General features: G+C 38.6%; 1 protein-coding gene across 4 annotated transcripts in view; it reads left to right on the top strand.

The window, feature by feature from the left end:
- Igf1 (insulin-like growth factor 1 (somatomedin C)) overlaps window positions 1-13,622 on the top strand; it is a 70,159-nt gene extending 56,537 nt beyond the window's left edge. Inside the window, exons 4-5 of one of the 4 annotated variants that reach the window (XM_013020140.1) lie at window positions 811-862; window positions 13,292-13,341. In XM_013020140.1, the coding sequence (XP_012875594.1) occupies window positions 811-862; window positions 13,292-13,317 (78 nt within the window). In that variant the 3' untranslated portion in view covers window positions 13,318-13,341. Of the gene's footprint in view, window positions 1-810; window positions 1,139-13,291 lie in introns of those variants that run through there. The other 3 variants (XM_013020148.1, XM_013020156.1, XM_013020162.1) reach the window with 3 other exon arrangements.
- The last annotated feature ends 824 nt before the right edge of the window (window positions 13,623-14,446 follow it).

The raw sequence follows: 14,446 nt of genomic DNA, 5'->3' as shown, positions 1-14,446 counted from the left end.
AGAAAGAAAGAAAAAGAAAGAAAGAAAGAAAGAAAGAGAAGGAAAAAGTAAAAGAATATGAGTAAAGAAAGGACACTTTAGTCTCTTGGGGGACTTTGTTAAAGAAAAATAAAAAACAACATATGGTATTAAACTTTAAAGCCAAAACTAACATTGCTCAGAAAGTAGTACATAAGTTAAGGGTATAGATGGGATTGGTAGGGATAAGGGACAACAATGAAAGTGGTAACAATGGTCAAGATCGCTGCATTGGACTCCTAATCTGATTTGTTGAATTGAAACCCATTTGGTACAACTACTTAAAATCAATTAAAAAAATAAAGACAAGACACCCAATAATTCGTGACATCTGTGCTGCCTCCTGGTCCTAAATCACAGCGAAGGCTGAAGAAGGACCATGGAGGCTTAGTGGCAGCATCACCCTAGGGCTTACAAGGGGACCACTTAGGGCCTAGAACACACAACACACAATACCCAACAGTGAAGCAGTAAGCAACAGCCACAGAAGAAATTGGTGTAACCAGGCAGGAAGGTGCACAAGAAGAGGCAAAAGCATGTTCATTTTTTCTGTCCCCATATGAACCTGTGCCTCTCAATGTCTAGGCTGGGGAGGAAGTGGGTGTCAGAGATGAGTCCCAAAGTTCTGGAATGCCAGGACTCATGACTAAGGTATAGATCCCTCTTCAGTGCCAATGCTGTCTTCTGCTACCTGTGGAACCTGGGCATCCTGGGCTGACTCAGAGACTCTGTCTTCAGGGACACCGTGGGAACGAACTATTCTCAATGCAATTGTTTTTGTGATGTTTACAGTCTCAGCCCCCATCTTCCAACAAGAAAATGAAGCCTCAGAGGAGAAGGAAAGGTGGGCCAAAGACACACCCACGAGGGGAGCAGCAAGAGGGGACAGAAGCAAGTCAGCCTATCAGAGGAAAGAAGAAAGAGCAGAGAAGGGAGACGGGAGCTAGGAACTGTGGACACAAAGACACAGAAGGAAAATGGAGGACAGAAGGACTAAGCAGACAGAGACCAGGATGAGAGAGGAACAGACAGCAATACAAAAAAGCAAGAAATATTGGAAAGGAAATGAAGAACAGTAGCACTGATGAAGCTAGATGATGCATGTTTTGAAGTAGAAGTAACCTGTTGTTGAATCCAGCTAATAAACATGAGGAAACAAATGGAACAGGAAAATTGAATGCCTGAGAAAATGCAAAGAATGTAGGGAGGCGGCGAGGGGGGGGGAGACAAAATCAAAAAGAAAACAAAATTATAAAAGAGGCAGACAGACAGACAGACCCTTCCCTTTTCCTTCCACCAAAATAGAAAGAACTCAATAAAAATCAAGGCTTCCATGTGCTTTTTAAATTTTTATACAACTCTGTTATAGAAGAAATGGCCCATGTCAATATATGTTCAGAGTTAAATATTAGCCTTAAGTTCTCAGCAAGACTGAGTTGTGTCATGGAAGTTCCCAGATTTCCTTCCCTGCAATGTCACTAGAGGCTGCGGTTTCTTAGTCAAGTCCAGGGTTGAGGCCAAAGGGCATCAGGTACTTACATAAAGGCCTGTGACGTAACCTCTGAGAGGCCACTGAACTGTTTTCGCTTTATCTCTCCACGTTTTCATATTCAATGTACAAGGCGTATTCATTTGCTAAGGTTACCATCACCAAGAACCACAGACTAAGTGACTTCAATCACAGGAATGCTTTTGCTCACAACTCTGGAGACTGGAAGTCCAAATTCCAAGTATCAGAAAGGATGTGACTCAAGTGTTTCCTGAATCTCTGTTACCTTCCCTTTGTTTATCTCCCTGTACCTAAGTATCTTCTTTCTTGGACATCAGACAGACTGGGTTAGGAGAGACCCTCACTTAAGGACTCCTACACAGACCCTATCTCCATGAAATATGAAGGGTGGAACCTTAATTGGGATGGGGTGGTGGGAAGCAGACACAATTCAGTCCATAAAGACGACTTCTGATGTCCAAATACAGCTCTTTGATTATGTATCTGAAAATCCACTCCTTTGCCTCTCCTCCTCTTTCTCCTCCACCTCTTCTTCCTCCTCTTCTCTCTACCCCCACCACACATACTTTCTTTTTCTCTTTTTGACCATCTTCTCACTTCTCCCAGCCCCTTCATATGCATACAGACTTAGAATACTTTATATCTACAACCTAAGAGTTTCTATTTTCTAAAAGACCAAGGCTGTATTGTTAGAGCTAGAAGAGGCTTCAGAATTCAATTGGCTTGATCCCTTCATTTTAAAGACAAGGACACTGAGCTCTCGGAATGGGTAAAGATGTTCTTAGACACTAAGCCTGTTTCCTTCCCACCAGCAGACAACAGCATAATCAAAATAAAATCAACTAAGAGAATTTCAAAAGGAAAGGAGGGGGAAGAAATGGACATATGAAGTCTGATGAAAATGATTTGACAGTTTTCTGGTGGAGAAATAAAGGAAGTGAATAAAACAGGAATTCCAGTTTTCCCTGAAGATGAAGAAAAGCAAAGCAGAATCACAGAAATTAGGTTGTAGATAGCATCTCCTTCACTTCCTTTGACTTAAACAACTGGAGATGAATCTTCATAGAAAATGAACCAAAACCTCTCAGTAGCATTCAGATTGTGCATTGTAGGTGCTAAGAAGGAGTACAAGAGAGAAGTGCTCAAGGAAGTAAATGATGACACTTGGGGATGAGAAAATGGTGCAAAACCAGGCAAAATATTTCACCCAGGTAGCCCACATTGAAGAAGTCATGATATAAAGAAACGTCCTTCATGCTCCTGCAATGCGTTCTACTTCAGGATGCTCCTTCTTCAATGCCTCACTGACAACCTGGAATCTCTCCAATGTCATGGCAATGCCCAAAGCTCAATCCAGGAGGAAGAGATACAATGAAGCGTGGCAAAGCTTATATGGGAGCCAGACTACTGCAGCTCTGTTTGAGAAGTGGATCCTGCTTTCTCAGACTAGACAAAAGCCATGCTGCTATCATCTGGCCAGTCATCTTATTCAGAGGTTGAGTTCCATTAAGAAAACATGCTTTGGGGGCTTGTTTCAGGCACAGGCTAAGAGTACATTTATCACCTTCGCAGAGCCTGCAAACACATATGGCTCTTCCAGGGACTACAGCTCATCAGAAGCATTCAAAGTGTATGTTCTGTGGAAAGGTTTGGACAAACTATAAATGTTATTCAAGAACTTGAACAAAACAATAGAACATTCTAGTTAGAGCCCCTTTAATCCCAAACAACGTATTAAAATATACCTCTTCATATTGTAGTTTTTCTCAACTCTGAAGCAACTCTTGCAGACCTGTACATGATCATCATATAATAGGAACTAAAATTCCAAGTGCTAGTGGCTCCTAATTGTAATCCTAGCTACTTAAGATGTTGAGGTCCAAAGGATTGTAATTTGAAGCCAGTCTGGACAGAAAAGTCTGCAGGAGTCTATCTCCAAAATAACTGGCAAAAAGCCTGGTTGGAGGTATAGGTCAAGTGGTAGAACTCCAGCAGGGTAAGCAGGCCAAGCAAACAAGGCCCTTAGTTCAAACCCTGATGCTGACAAAAAAAAAAAAAAGAAGTAGAGTAAAATAGCACCTTTCATCTCCTTTCCATTATTGATATCATGTCATAAGTCTTGGGTCCATGGAATATAATACTAAATGAATAGATACATAGATAGATGGGAAGATGGATGGATGGGCGGATAGATGGCTAAATGACAGATAAATAGATGAACAGTGGGTGGATTAAGGGGTAGGTTGACAGATTCAGGCAGATGCATCATGGTAGGAAACAGATCATAAAAATAAGTCACCTAGCTAAGATAAAATAATCCTGTTCTTTCTTCATAGGATAGCAAAGAAAGTACAGAATAAGCTAGGAAAGGCAAAGGAGATTTGTTAACAGAAATTTCATCTGTTTGAAATGTCCTTCTCTAGCCTAAATTGAAATTGTTCAAGGACCTACCCCAACAGGTTGAAGCTGGCTAAACACTTTATATTGAATGTTATTCATTGATTAGTCCCTTCAATGTTTTATTGAAGTGAGTTGAATATTAATAATTATTTAAAATTTCTCTTTCAATTTCAAATGCTTCTCTTAAAGAAAATGGATGATCGTGTATAAAGCTAATTGGGATATATATATAGTTTCATGATCCTGAAATAAAATTATTGGAAAATACTTTTACTGATCATCTATAATATGAAAAACAATGTGAAACATGAAGGAGCACTGTAAGTATTTGAGAAACAGTACAATATAGTCATTTAAAGAACGCAAAAGTCAGACTGTCACATAATATAGAATCCAGCTGCCGGAGTTTAAGTCATGGATCTTTCACTAGTTAACTAGGCAAATAATCTAACTTACCAATACCTTGGTTCCCTCATCTGTCAAACTTGGGTAACAAATAGACCCCATAATAATTGTGAGGCCCTAAGACATATATATATATATGTATATATATATAATTTATATTTATATGAGTGTGTATATGAATGAAAAAGTGCATATGCATACACATATATATGTGTATATATAATATTATATATGTTCTACTGAAGTACTAGCTAATCTTATTGTAGTTACTTTTGAAATGTAAGGCTCTATGAAAAAGGAGTCTCCTGAAGTAGAAGTAAATCTCATAACACCAAAAAGGTCAAGCCTAGCTTGCCAACACTTTTTGGTGTTTTGGTAGTAGATTCTCAAGCACATGACAGAAGAGAACTGGGTGATCAAAGGTCACGATCACTTCCAACTTGGAGAACCCCTAGTTCTTAAATAATTTTAATTTAAATCATAGTTTGTGTCTCCCACATGAAGAACTGGTAACATTTTTATTTTGGGGGGTCATATAATGAATTATTCAGAAAAAAACCCACCATTTTTCTCAGCCAGTTAAAATCAAATGTAGTATGTGTTTTCATTTCATGTTGCTTAGGGAAATTTCAATGGTAGCATGAACTCCAGCTCTTACTAGTTTTAAGTAGAACTGCCAAAATAAGTAGAAAAATGGGATATTTCCAGGCCCACATTGCTTCCGGGACACTTTAGTTTCTAGGACCGCCAATCCAGTGATATTTTTTTCACAAGCATTTGATCTACTTTCAAATATCAAGTAAAAACAAACCAAATCTCATACAGCTTCCAATGTATTATTGGGGTGCAACAGTGGAAAAGGAAATTGCTTTACCACCATCCCCCCTCAAAAAAAAAAACCTCTTCTCTCTCCAGCATCTCCTGACTACCTTCTTTCAAACAAGAGGGGAACAAGGCTTTTTTAGGCAACATATTTTGCAGGTTCTCAAGTTCAGTAGCTTCTATGGGAGAAAATGAAGTCTATTTACCTGCCCATTTGAGGTTTTATTGGTAGCAATAAAAAGATTAATAGTTATGGATCAAGCAGAATTCTTTTTTACGAATTTTAGAATATGCACTAAAGAATTCCTTGGTGTATAGACTTGCCTTAAGGCTGAAAGCCCAGTTATCAATTCCTTTGACCAAAACAAAACAAGCCTACCAATAAAGAAGAAATTGATGAAGCTAACTAACAAAGCTTCTTTAGGGTCTACTCAACTTCCAGACAATACAAAGCCAGGGATTAAATTCCTAGCTACTTGGTTGGCAGAGATTGGAAGAATCACAGTCCAGGCTGGCCTAAGCAAAAAGAAAAAAAAAAGCAAAACTCTACCTAAATAATAACCAAAGCGTAAAGAACTGGCTCAAGAGGTAAACACCTCATGAGCAAAGAAAAAAAACCCTAAGTTTAAACCCTAGGATCACTAAAAATAAGTTAATTCATTTTTAGAATAAAATAAAAATTCAAGTTCTCCACCCTCACGGGCCTAACTAAAGTCAGAATTTTTCCTTGATACCCACACATTTGTTAGGCTTTCTTTAATGGGATTTCTTAATGCCTATCATCTGCCTCATTTTCATCAAGTAACTAAAGCAGATCATTTAAAGATGCAAACTTTGATTTGAACTCCAGAAGACAGAACTGTAGACAATTAGTATGACAAGACCAAAAGAAAAAAAAAATCCAAGTAATTAGGAACTACCATGGTAGGCTAAGAGTCGGGGAGCACTTCTATTCATTTGGCAGCTTTAGACTAGGGTCTGTGCAATATTCACACCTAAGCTGTTCACGAGGGATTTCACTACTAGAAAAAAATGAAAAACATAATGAGTCAATACACGCATGGCCTCTTTGTTGTTATTTTGTCAGTGTTGGATGGCAGAGCCACTATTAACTGCTTTGTTTTCTTTCTGTAAATAATACTTGTTTCCACTAGGGTGGACGTGAAGGAGCCTTTGGCACACTATAACAATTCTGATTTTTGAAGTCTGTATGCACGCAGGAAGCATGACTGGTTCTTGCACCATTTTCTCTCTTGGAAAAGCACTGGCTGGCACTCTGTGTGTTTACTCTTAGATGCTGAAGGCTCCCATCAACCTCAAACAGATGCAAATCACTTCAACTTGTCATAGTGTTATTTTGTTCATCCTAAAAGTTCAGGGGAGTCCTCCAGACTTCCAAAATTTCTTTCAATTCAGTGAGGAGGAAAATTCAGAGCACAGAGTTGGAATGTTCTGCCCAGATTTGTTACACACGAAGGCTGAGTGGAAGGGAGCAACACCCTTTCCTACTAACCTTGTGAACTCATCACTGTTGCATTGAAATGACATCAAAAGAAAAACCCTGGGCCTCATGTCTCTTAAGGACATGGTGAGAGAAATAGCCACATCCACTAGTTTAACTCTAGCATAAGTCATTACAGTGGCATTTTAGAGGTGTAAGAGAGAAACAATAATCAAATCTAGTTCTTTAGGTAAGTATTGTTGAATCCTCCACACATATCTATATAAATGTCAACCACTCCAAAATTAGCACCCTTTGAGAAAGGTAGTATGCTTAAGCTTTTTTTGCTAACTTTAAAAAAATATAAGGCAAATACAAAGAGCTAACTAAACAAGCTGCCCATAAAATCAACACTCTGAGCAGCCCTGAACCCTTTGCTGTTTTACAACATCCTCCAAGGTGATTAAAGACAACATAAATATCTCTTGCCCGTGAGGGATAGTATCTGTCAATATTTTCTTTATCTTCATCTTCTCTTTTTCCCTAAGATTTTAAACCATTTTTGATAGCGATTTCCTATATTGCAGAAAGAAATACTTGAAAACAGTCAGGTGGAATCCTTTGAAAAGTAAGAAAGTGGCTAAATCAGGATCATTTTGTATCAATGGTAGGATAGATATGAACTCCTTAATTCCTGGGGATTCTTAAAAGGTATGTTGATCACCAGGGGGTAAAAAGAAAGTAGGAGCTATAAATCTGCTCTCCTAACACATAAGAGGATCTCTGGAAATCCAGAATGTAGCTAATTTTCCCCATACTCAGCCGGAAGAAGGGTAGCAAGCTAGCATAGAAAGTGCTTCAACAACAATAACTACTTTTCAAAATGTAATAAGAATGCCAGTATTTATTCTCTCCATACCCTATAGTCAATTATCTCATTTAATCCCCCTAAGTCTGAAGGTAAATGCTATAATTATCCTTGTGGTGCCTGTAAGAACCTTCAGGCTAAGAAATGCTAAAGGTCTTGCCAAGGTCTTGCTCTAGCAGGACTCAAAATCAGACTACAAACCCAAGACGCACACTAGTGTGGTCAGCAGGTATTACACGTCCTTCTGCCCTTCTCTCTTGATATTTATTACACTACACCCTGCCCTGTGTCAGTTTTCAGACAGGAGAGGGCTCTGGGATATTTTTCCTTTATGAAGCACAACAGGAAGAAATTGGCTTTACAACACCTGCTGTGAGCTAGTCTATCACTCCTACAGGAAATTTACATCAGACGTTTGGGTCCCAAAGGATACAGAGGTAAAGGAAGCATGTGACCTCCTTCAAGGACTATACCTGTGAGTGAGTATGACCTTTAGGGCCCTGAGAGCAGGACTGCTCATATACAACTATCTCCATCTGCCAGGGAAACACATAGGGGTGTGGCATTCTTTTGTAAGACTCTGTGAGGTTGCTGCTGTAGTTTCAGAGCAGTGAATGTTGATGACAACAAGATAGTAATTGTCAAAGCTCCTGCAAAGGAACTGGCATCCAAATTAAGCCTGTAAGCCCAGGACTTCTGAGAAAACAAGAGCCGAAATGGGAGCCTGATGAGCAATTATTTTATTGGGAGGATTGCTTTGTGAAAAGACATAGATAGGCGGGTATTTAGAAGCCTGTGTATAGCAACACAATATTGACCCCTAGTGAAAGAGAGAAGAAGGATTGTGTGACAAGGCTGTGCACAGTGTTAGGATGCAAGGAAAGTACCACAATGAAGTCCTTGAGCCCCGGCTGGCCAGTAAAGAGTGGGTTCCCCAGGAATAGCTCTGCCTAGGTATCCCCATTGCACTCAGTCATTGGCTTATAGGAGGCGCCAGTTCACTCCGACCAAAGGTCATTCAGAGGGCAAAATAGTCAATTCCACCACAAGAAACGTGCTATGAGGTAGTTTCCAGCAAATAACATGGAACTAAGACAGAACTGACATGGCTTTCAGTATGTACCTCTCACTTGGTTAGAGAGGCTGCATAGACAGGAGGAATACAGGATCCTCTGGTATGTACCTTGTCCTTTGGCTTTATAGCCACATCCTAAAGTGTTGAGGAGATCATATGACACTCAGCTTGGCTCCTAGAGATGAAAAGCTGACCTAACCCTCCTGGAATTTGAACTTGTGATTGCCTGAAGTTAACAAAGATATCAACATGGACTCTGAGACTTCTAAATCATCCTCTACAATTTCATATGCCCCCAGGTCAACTCAACAAAAGAGCTATAACACATCTTCTTCAACAAGAGAAGAGTCGATGTCTGGGCAATTTTTCAATCATTCACTACTCTTTTCTCTCCCTCCCCCACCCTCTCTCATTTTGCCCCTTTGCGGAAAAGGTTAATGCCAAGTTAGTATTTTATACTGTACAACAGGCTGCCACTATTCCATGCTAGACAGTATTTCCCCAGTCTTTTCTTATAGGATGCCAAGTTTTTCCTAGACAATATCACACAATACTTTACTTGTTTGTGGAGTGGGTGGAGATGGAAATATAGTCTATTGAAAATAACACTGCTTCCTCCTTGAGATTTCAAGAACCCATCTTTCTTTTAGACTGTCTCTCCGGCAAAAAATCTCATAAAGACAGGAAAAGGAAAAGGAACCATTTATGTTATCTAAAAGGCTTACTTTTGCTAATAGAATACTGTATCTAAAGTATCACACAGATAGGGTCCAATTGACATGGGATATAGGAAAGACATTCACCCTTCTAAGAGTTTCCTTTGCACCACTTTCCTCCCTAAACCAACATCTGCTACCAGCCAGGGTCATGAATGCCTTGTGATATTTTCAACTCTTGCTATTGGAAAGAGATTTGGATACTGGGGCACTAGGCCTTTCCTTTGTCTAACTCAAATAAGTAGCAGAGGTATCAGAGTGGCTAATTGATGAGCTGTAAATCCAATGAAACAGGAGAAAAATCCAAACTTCTATCTCATCTTCACTGTAAAAAACCAGGCAAGTTTGCTACTTGGTTTCCAGGTTTCAGAGTTCTGAAAGCTCAAGTGATAAAATATATCATTATCTAAAAATCTCCATCTCTAAGAATTAAATAAGGAAATGTGTACAGTGATAAGCATGAATAATTTAGACCCAGCATGCAATAAATCCTCGCAAGTCATAGTTCTATCAACATGCTACTATGACACCTCGAGGCTATCAAGATACCTTATGAGCCTTCACTTGGAAATGGGATTGGTGCAATGGCACTTCACTAAATGGGCCTGAGAAGCCTTGACATGAAACGTCAAGAATGATTCTTCCTATTGTCATTGTCTTTAGCCTTCGGTGATTTTCTTCATCTAAAATTTCATGGATATCGTTGCAAAGGAAAGTTTGGATCTGGAATGAGAACCAAGACAACTTTAGGATGTCCATAGACAAAGTACAACAATTGCTTATTGCCAATCAATCTCTTCTTTTGTTTATTCTCTCATGAGTCTGTTAACCCTTCTTCCTTCAGAAGGATTTTCTTCAACTCACCCCAGCTACTAGAAGACCATCATTTTTTTTTCTTTAATCCTCATACCTTCTCTGGTATCAATAGGAAACAGTATTTACTCACTACTGTTTTTCTTTTCAAAAATCTGTCTAGTTGCATACTAGAAACAGTTTCAGCTGGTTTGTTTGTCTTGGACAAGTTGTTGAAGTGAAAAGTTTTTGCTTGGCTGAATTCAGGACAGTTTCATAACCCTGGAAGAAGTGCATGGAACGTGGGTGCCAGCTTTGAGGCCGCTGCTTCTAATGTGTTTCCACTTGCTGCCCATTGTCAAGGCTGGCTAGCCGTAATTAAATTAAGACAATGAGCAACGCAACAGATGCAACTGAGACCACATCCCTGAGTGCTTTTGTTTTGTCACTGTCATTGTCTGCAACAAAGAAGTCACATGTGACAGCCTGGGAAGAGAGCCAAACGCAAACCAGACGATGTTCCAGCTGGTTTTGAATGGCCTGTATGTACGTGTCTGTGCACATAGGAACTCTGCTACTTGCAGCAATGATGGATATATTTTGGCCCAAAGCTTTGCTATGATGCTGATGTCTCACAAGAAAAAGACCAGAAAGGGTGGGGGGAACCTCTGCTCAACTTTATACTTTTGACCTTTGGCTTTGAGAAAAAAAGAAGGATCAGAAGATAAAGCTTGGTGGGATTGGTCAAATGAACCTTGCATGAATTTGAAGAATGAAGCACAAAGGATACCTGAATATTTTTTTCCACCAATCTGTAATTAATCCAGCCTGACAGAACAAATGGGATTGGATAGCTTGTGAGGCTTTCTTTTCCTTGTTTCTGCTTCATTCTTGAGAATTTCCTTAAGTTGGGAATTTTCAATTCTTTAAAGTCTTCTTTGTGTCTACAATGGTATGCATCTTCAACAACAACAAAAAACAAGCAAACCTCAAGTATTCTGCTACTGATTAGTAGTTTGGTAGAAAGGTGGTACCCTAATAAGAGGTATTTTCAGTGTTCAGTGGACCACATAGCAACAGCAGGTCCACACAGAGATGTCTTCAGTGTGTCTTCAGATGTCACAGATGTCTCTGTGACCCTATGCGTCCTTATCTTTCTAGAAAAAGCCCATAGGAAACCAAGAAGTAGGATTACTGGTAGATTAATGATAGATGTTTTGCACAACCACAAGTGTGTAGGAGCCAGAGCTGGTAAAAGCCATATGCTTTTTGAGAGAAAAGTGCCAGGATTTTAAACAGATGGTATTTCCAACTATTCTATTTATAAATACCAAGTTTCTTCTCACCAGTTTCTTTTGTGTTGTTCACTTAGCTAATTGTTTGAATAAATGTTTTTATACACTGATGCTACCTTCCTTCTAATCCATGAAGACAGGAAATTCACCACCAATCTATACAATGTTAGCTGCCTTTTGTGGTAAGAACTAAACAACACATATAAGAAACAAGTATCAGTTCTCTGAGTCTTGGCCAATAGGTATTACTTCAAGGAATGATGGTGGGCTTCCCCCAGTTTCAAGATCAAATCCTTGCTAGCTCTGTGCATTCTGAAGGTCATTAGCTCCTAACACTGTTGTGACTGGGTGGGTGTTCACCTTCACCAGAGGGCAAGTTTGGAGGTTCTAGCTATCCTAGAGAGAAATACTGTTTTTGGTCTTATTGAAAACATTCTGAGGGTTGCACCACTCTGTACCAATAACTGCCCACTACATCTTCTGGATCTATGTAAAACCAAGCAAGAAAGGACCTCAAGTATGTGACTATAAATGTCATTTTTGCTTCAAAGATAAGTCCCTGATCTTGTAGAGCTTCTATTCTAAACAAAACTCAACATTCCTTTTATCATAACCTTGATTGTTGAAAGACTGATAGCACTAGCAAAGATCTCAGGATTTGGGACCTTGGGATAGTTATTTTCCAATAGAGATGATAGCAATTAAACATCAATTTGAGTGGAATTGGTAAGACTTATGTGTATCCTGTGTCAGGTCCAGTGTTTGTACTTTTATGTACATTAATTTTAAATATTTAATCCTCTAAACTAATTGCTATAGTGGTTTTTTTAAAGCCCTAGAATTGGCATTATCATTTGCATAAGTTTCCATTGCTGGAAAATGTTAAGAGCTAAGATTTGAACTCAGTTCAGGATCTCTGTAGCTTTACAAAACTTCCCAATCTCCTATTTCTAAAATGCTGCCTCTCTCCAGAGAGGTGGGCAAGGGGAGAATCTCTTCTTTACAAAAATTACAACAGAACCAATGGCAATAAAACAACCAAGAAGGAGCCCAAAATTGGATCGATTTTTTTTAATTCTCACTAGGAAAAGATTCCATAGAACAGAAGGATAACAATGTTGGGATTCTCTTTTTATTAATAAGTCTGTGATAGAGGCAGATGGGTAACAATACATCTCTGTGTTATTACAAAGAAATTTGTGCTATATAGCCACCAAGCGTACATAATGTAGCATGAGTAAGTGTTAGCTGATGAATGCACCAAAAGCCTATCCACTTAAGTATGTATTTCTCAGAAAAGCTAATGTTCAAAGATCTCTTTTAGCTTGATTAGCAAGGCATAAGATACAAAAGATTGAGACCCAATGTTAGAAATAGACAGGCACAGTTAGATAGGAGGAGTTAGTACATCTTCCACAGCATAGTAGGATAATTACAGTTTATAATATTTTACTTAAACAAAACTGAAGGTAGAATAATTTTCAGGGAGATTTTTTTTTGTCGGTTGTGGGCTCAAGGCTAGCGCTCTACCACAGTGCCACTTCCGGCTTTTTCTGCTTATGTGGTGCTGAGGAATCGAACCCAGGGCCTCATGCATGCAAAGCAAGCACTCTACCACTGAGCCACCTTCCCAGCCTAGGGAGATTAATTTTTAATGTAGAAATGCTATTTACTCTGTTTTGATAATTATATGTTGCATATATATATTGAATTATCTATTACACTGTATTACACAAAATGGGTGATTTTAAAATAAATTATTTCTTTTAACAATTTAAATCTTAAAAGGCATGGCTCGTGGGGTAAAATATCAGCTATGAGTGAAAAAGCCTGACCGAAAGCACAAGGCCCTGAGTTCAAGTCCCACAGCCAGCTCACACACAAAATAAGCACATCAGTATATATAAAACCTCACCAGACTAATGATGACCTTTCTCCTTTATTTGTAGGAAGTACATTTGAAGAACGCAAGTAGAGGGAGTACAGGAAATAAGAACTACAGGATGTAGGAAGACTCTCTTGAGACGTGAAGAAGAATATGTCACCATTGGATCCTTTACTCCAAGGGAGTTACCTATTAAACATTGGAACACCTACCAAAAAAAATAAGTTTGACGACATTTCAAAGATGGGCATTTTCCTCCAACGAAATATCTAAGTAAACATTCCAATGTTGTCTTTAGGAATGATTTGTTAAGAAGGCTTTTTTGCACTTTGCAAAAATGGTCCTGGAGTTGGTAGATTGCTATTGGTCTTTTATCAATAATATTCTATAGGAAAAATATATATATATATATCTTAGTCCCTGCCTATCAAGATCCACAAATGCATGGATGTTGTATAGATCCAGTTGCACTAAATTTTTCTGTGAATCCTGGCTGCTGAAGCCATTCATTCAGCACCTTGTCTAAGTGTTTATGAAGTGTTTTCTTAATTGTGATCTTTCTATATAATATAAACCGTTGGTTTTGGAGTCTGATGATCCCTCTTTATGACATTTGTTTTTGTTGAATTTGGCCTCTTCCAAAGCAGTAAATACCAAGTAATCAAATGGCCCACTAATTTTTAACTCACACAATTCCACCTGTGGCATTTATACCAAATATAAGTTTGATGCATTTATTCTAGGCACAAAGCTTCATTTTTTCACATCACACTACAAAAAGAACATATATATATATATATATATATATATATTGCAAATAGTTGCAACTTGAGGCCAATCATTTTTACATGTATGTTCAAAACAGAAAGTCTCCTAAAGCTCTCAATGGTTTCTTCGAATGAGTTAGTATGTAACCTGATTAGTAACTTCTCTCTTTTCACTTCTCCCATATAGAGCACTATGTAAATTTAGCATATCGATAATACAAGATATATCAAACAGTATGTAAAACTTTGTTGGTTTTTTTTTAGTACAATGGTGCTATTTTGTAGTTTGTTATATGAAAGAGTCTGGTCAAAATGGTAAATGGTGAAAGCAAAAACAAAAGGGAAAGCATGAGGATGCCAAAAATGACCAAAAGAGAAAGGAAAGTGAAAAACTGACCACTTGGGAAAGAAGGTAAAGTGCCCCAATTATGCCTTCCAAGAGGAACTTAAGA

This window comes from Dipodomys ordii, unplaced genomic scaffold (assembly GCF_000151885.1).
Source record: "Dipodomys ordii isolate 6190 unplaced genomic scaffold, Dord_2.0 Scaffold3, whole genome shotgun sequence".
In the NCBI taxonomy this organism is placed as follows: Eukaryota; Metazoa; Chordata; class Mammalia; order Rodentia; family Heteromyidae; genus Dipodomys; species Dipodomys ordii.
This window is presented reverse-complemented; position numbering and strand designations above follow the sequence as displayed.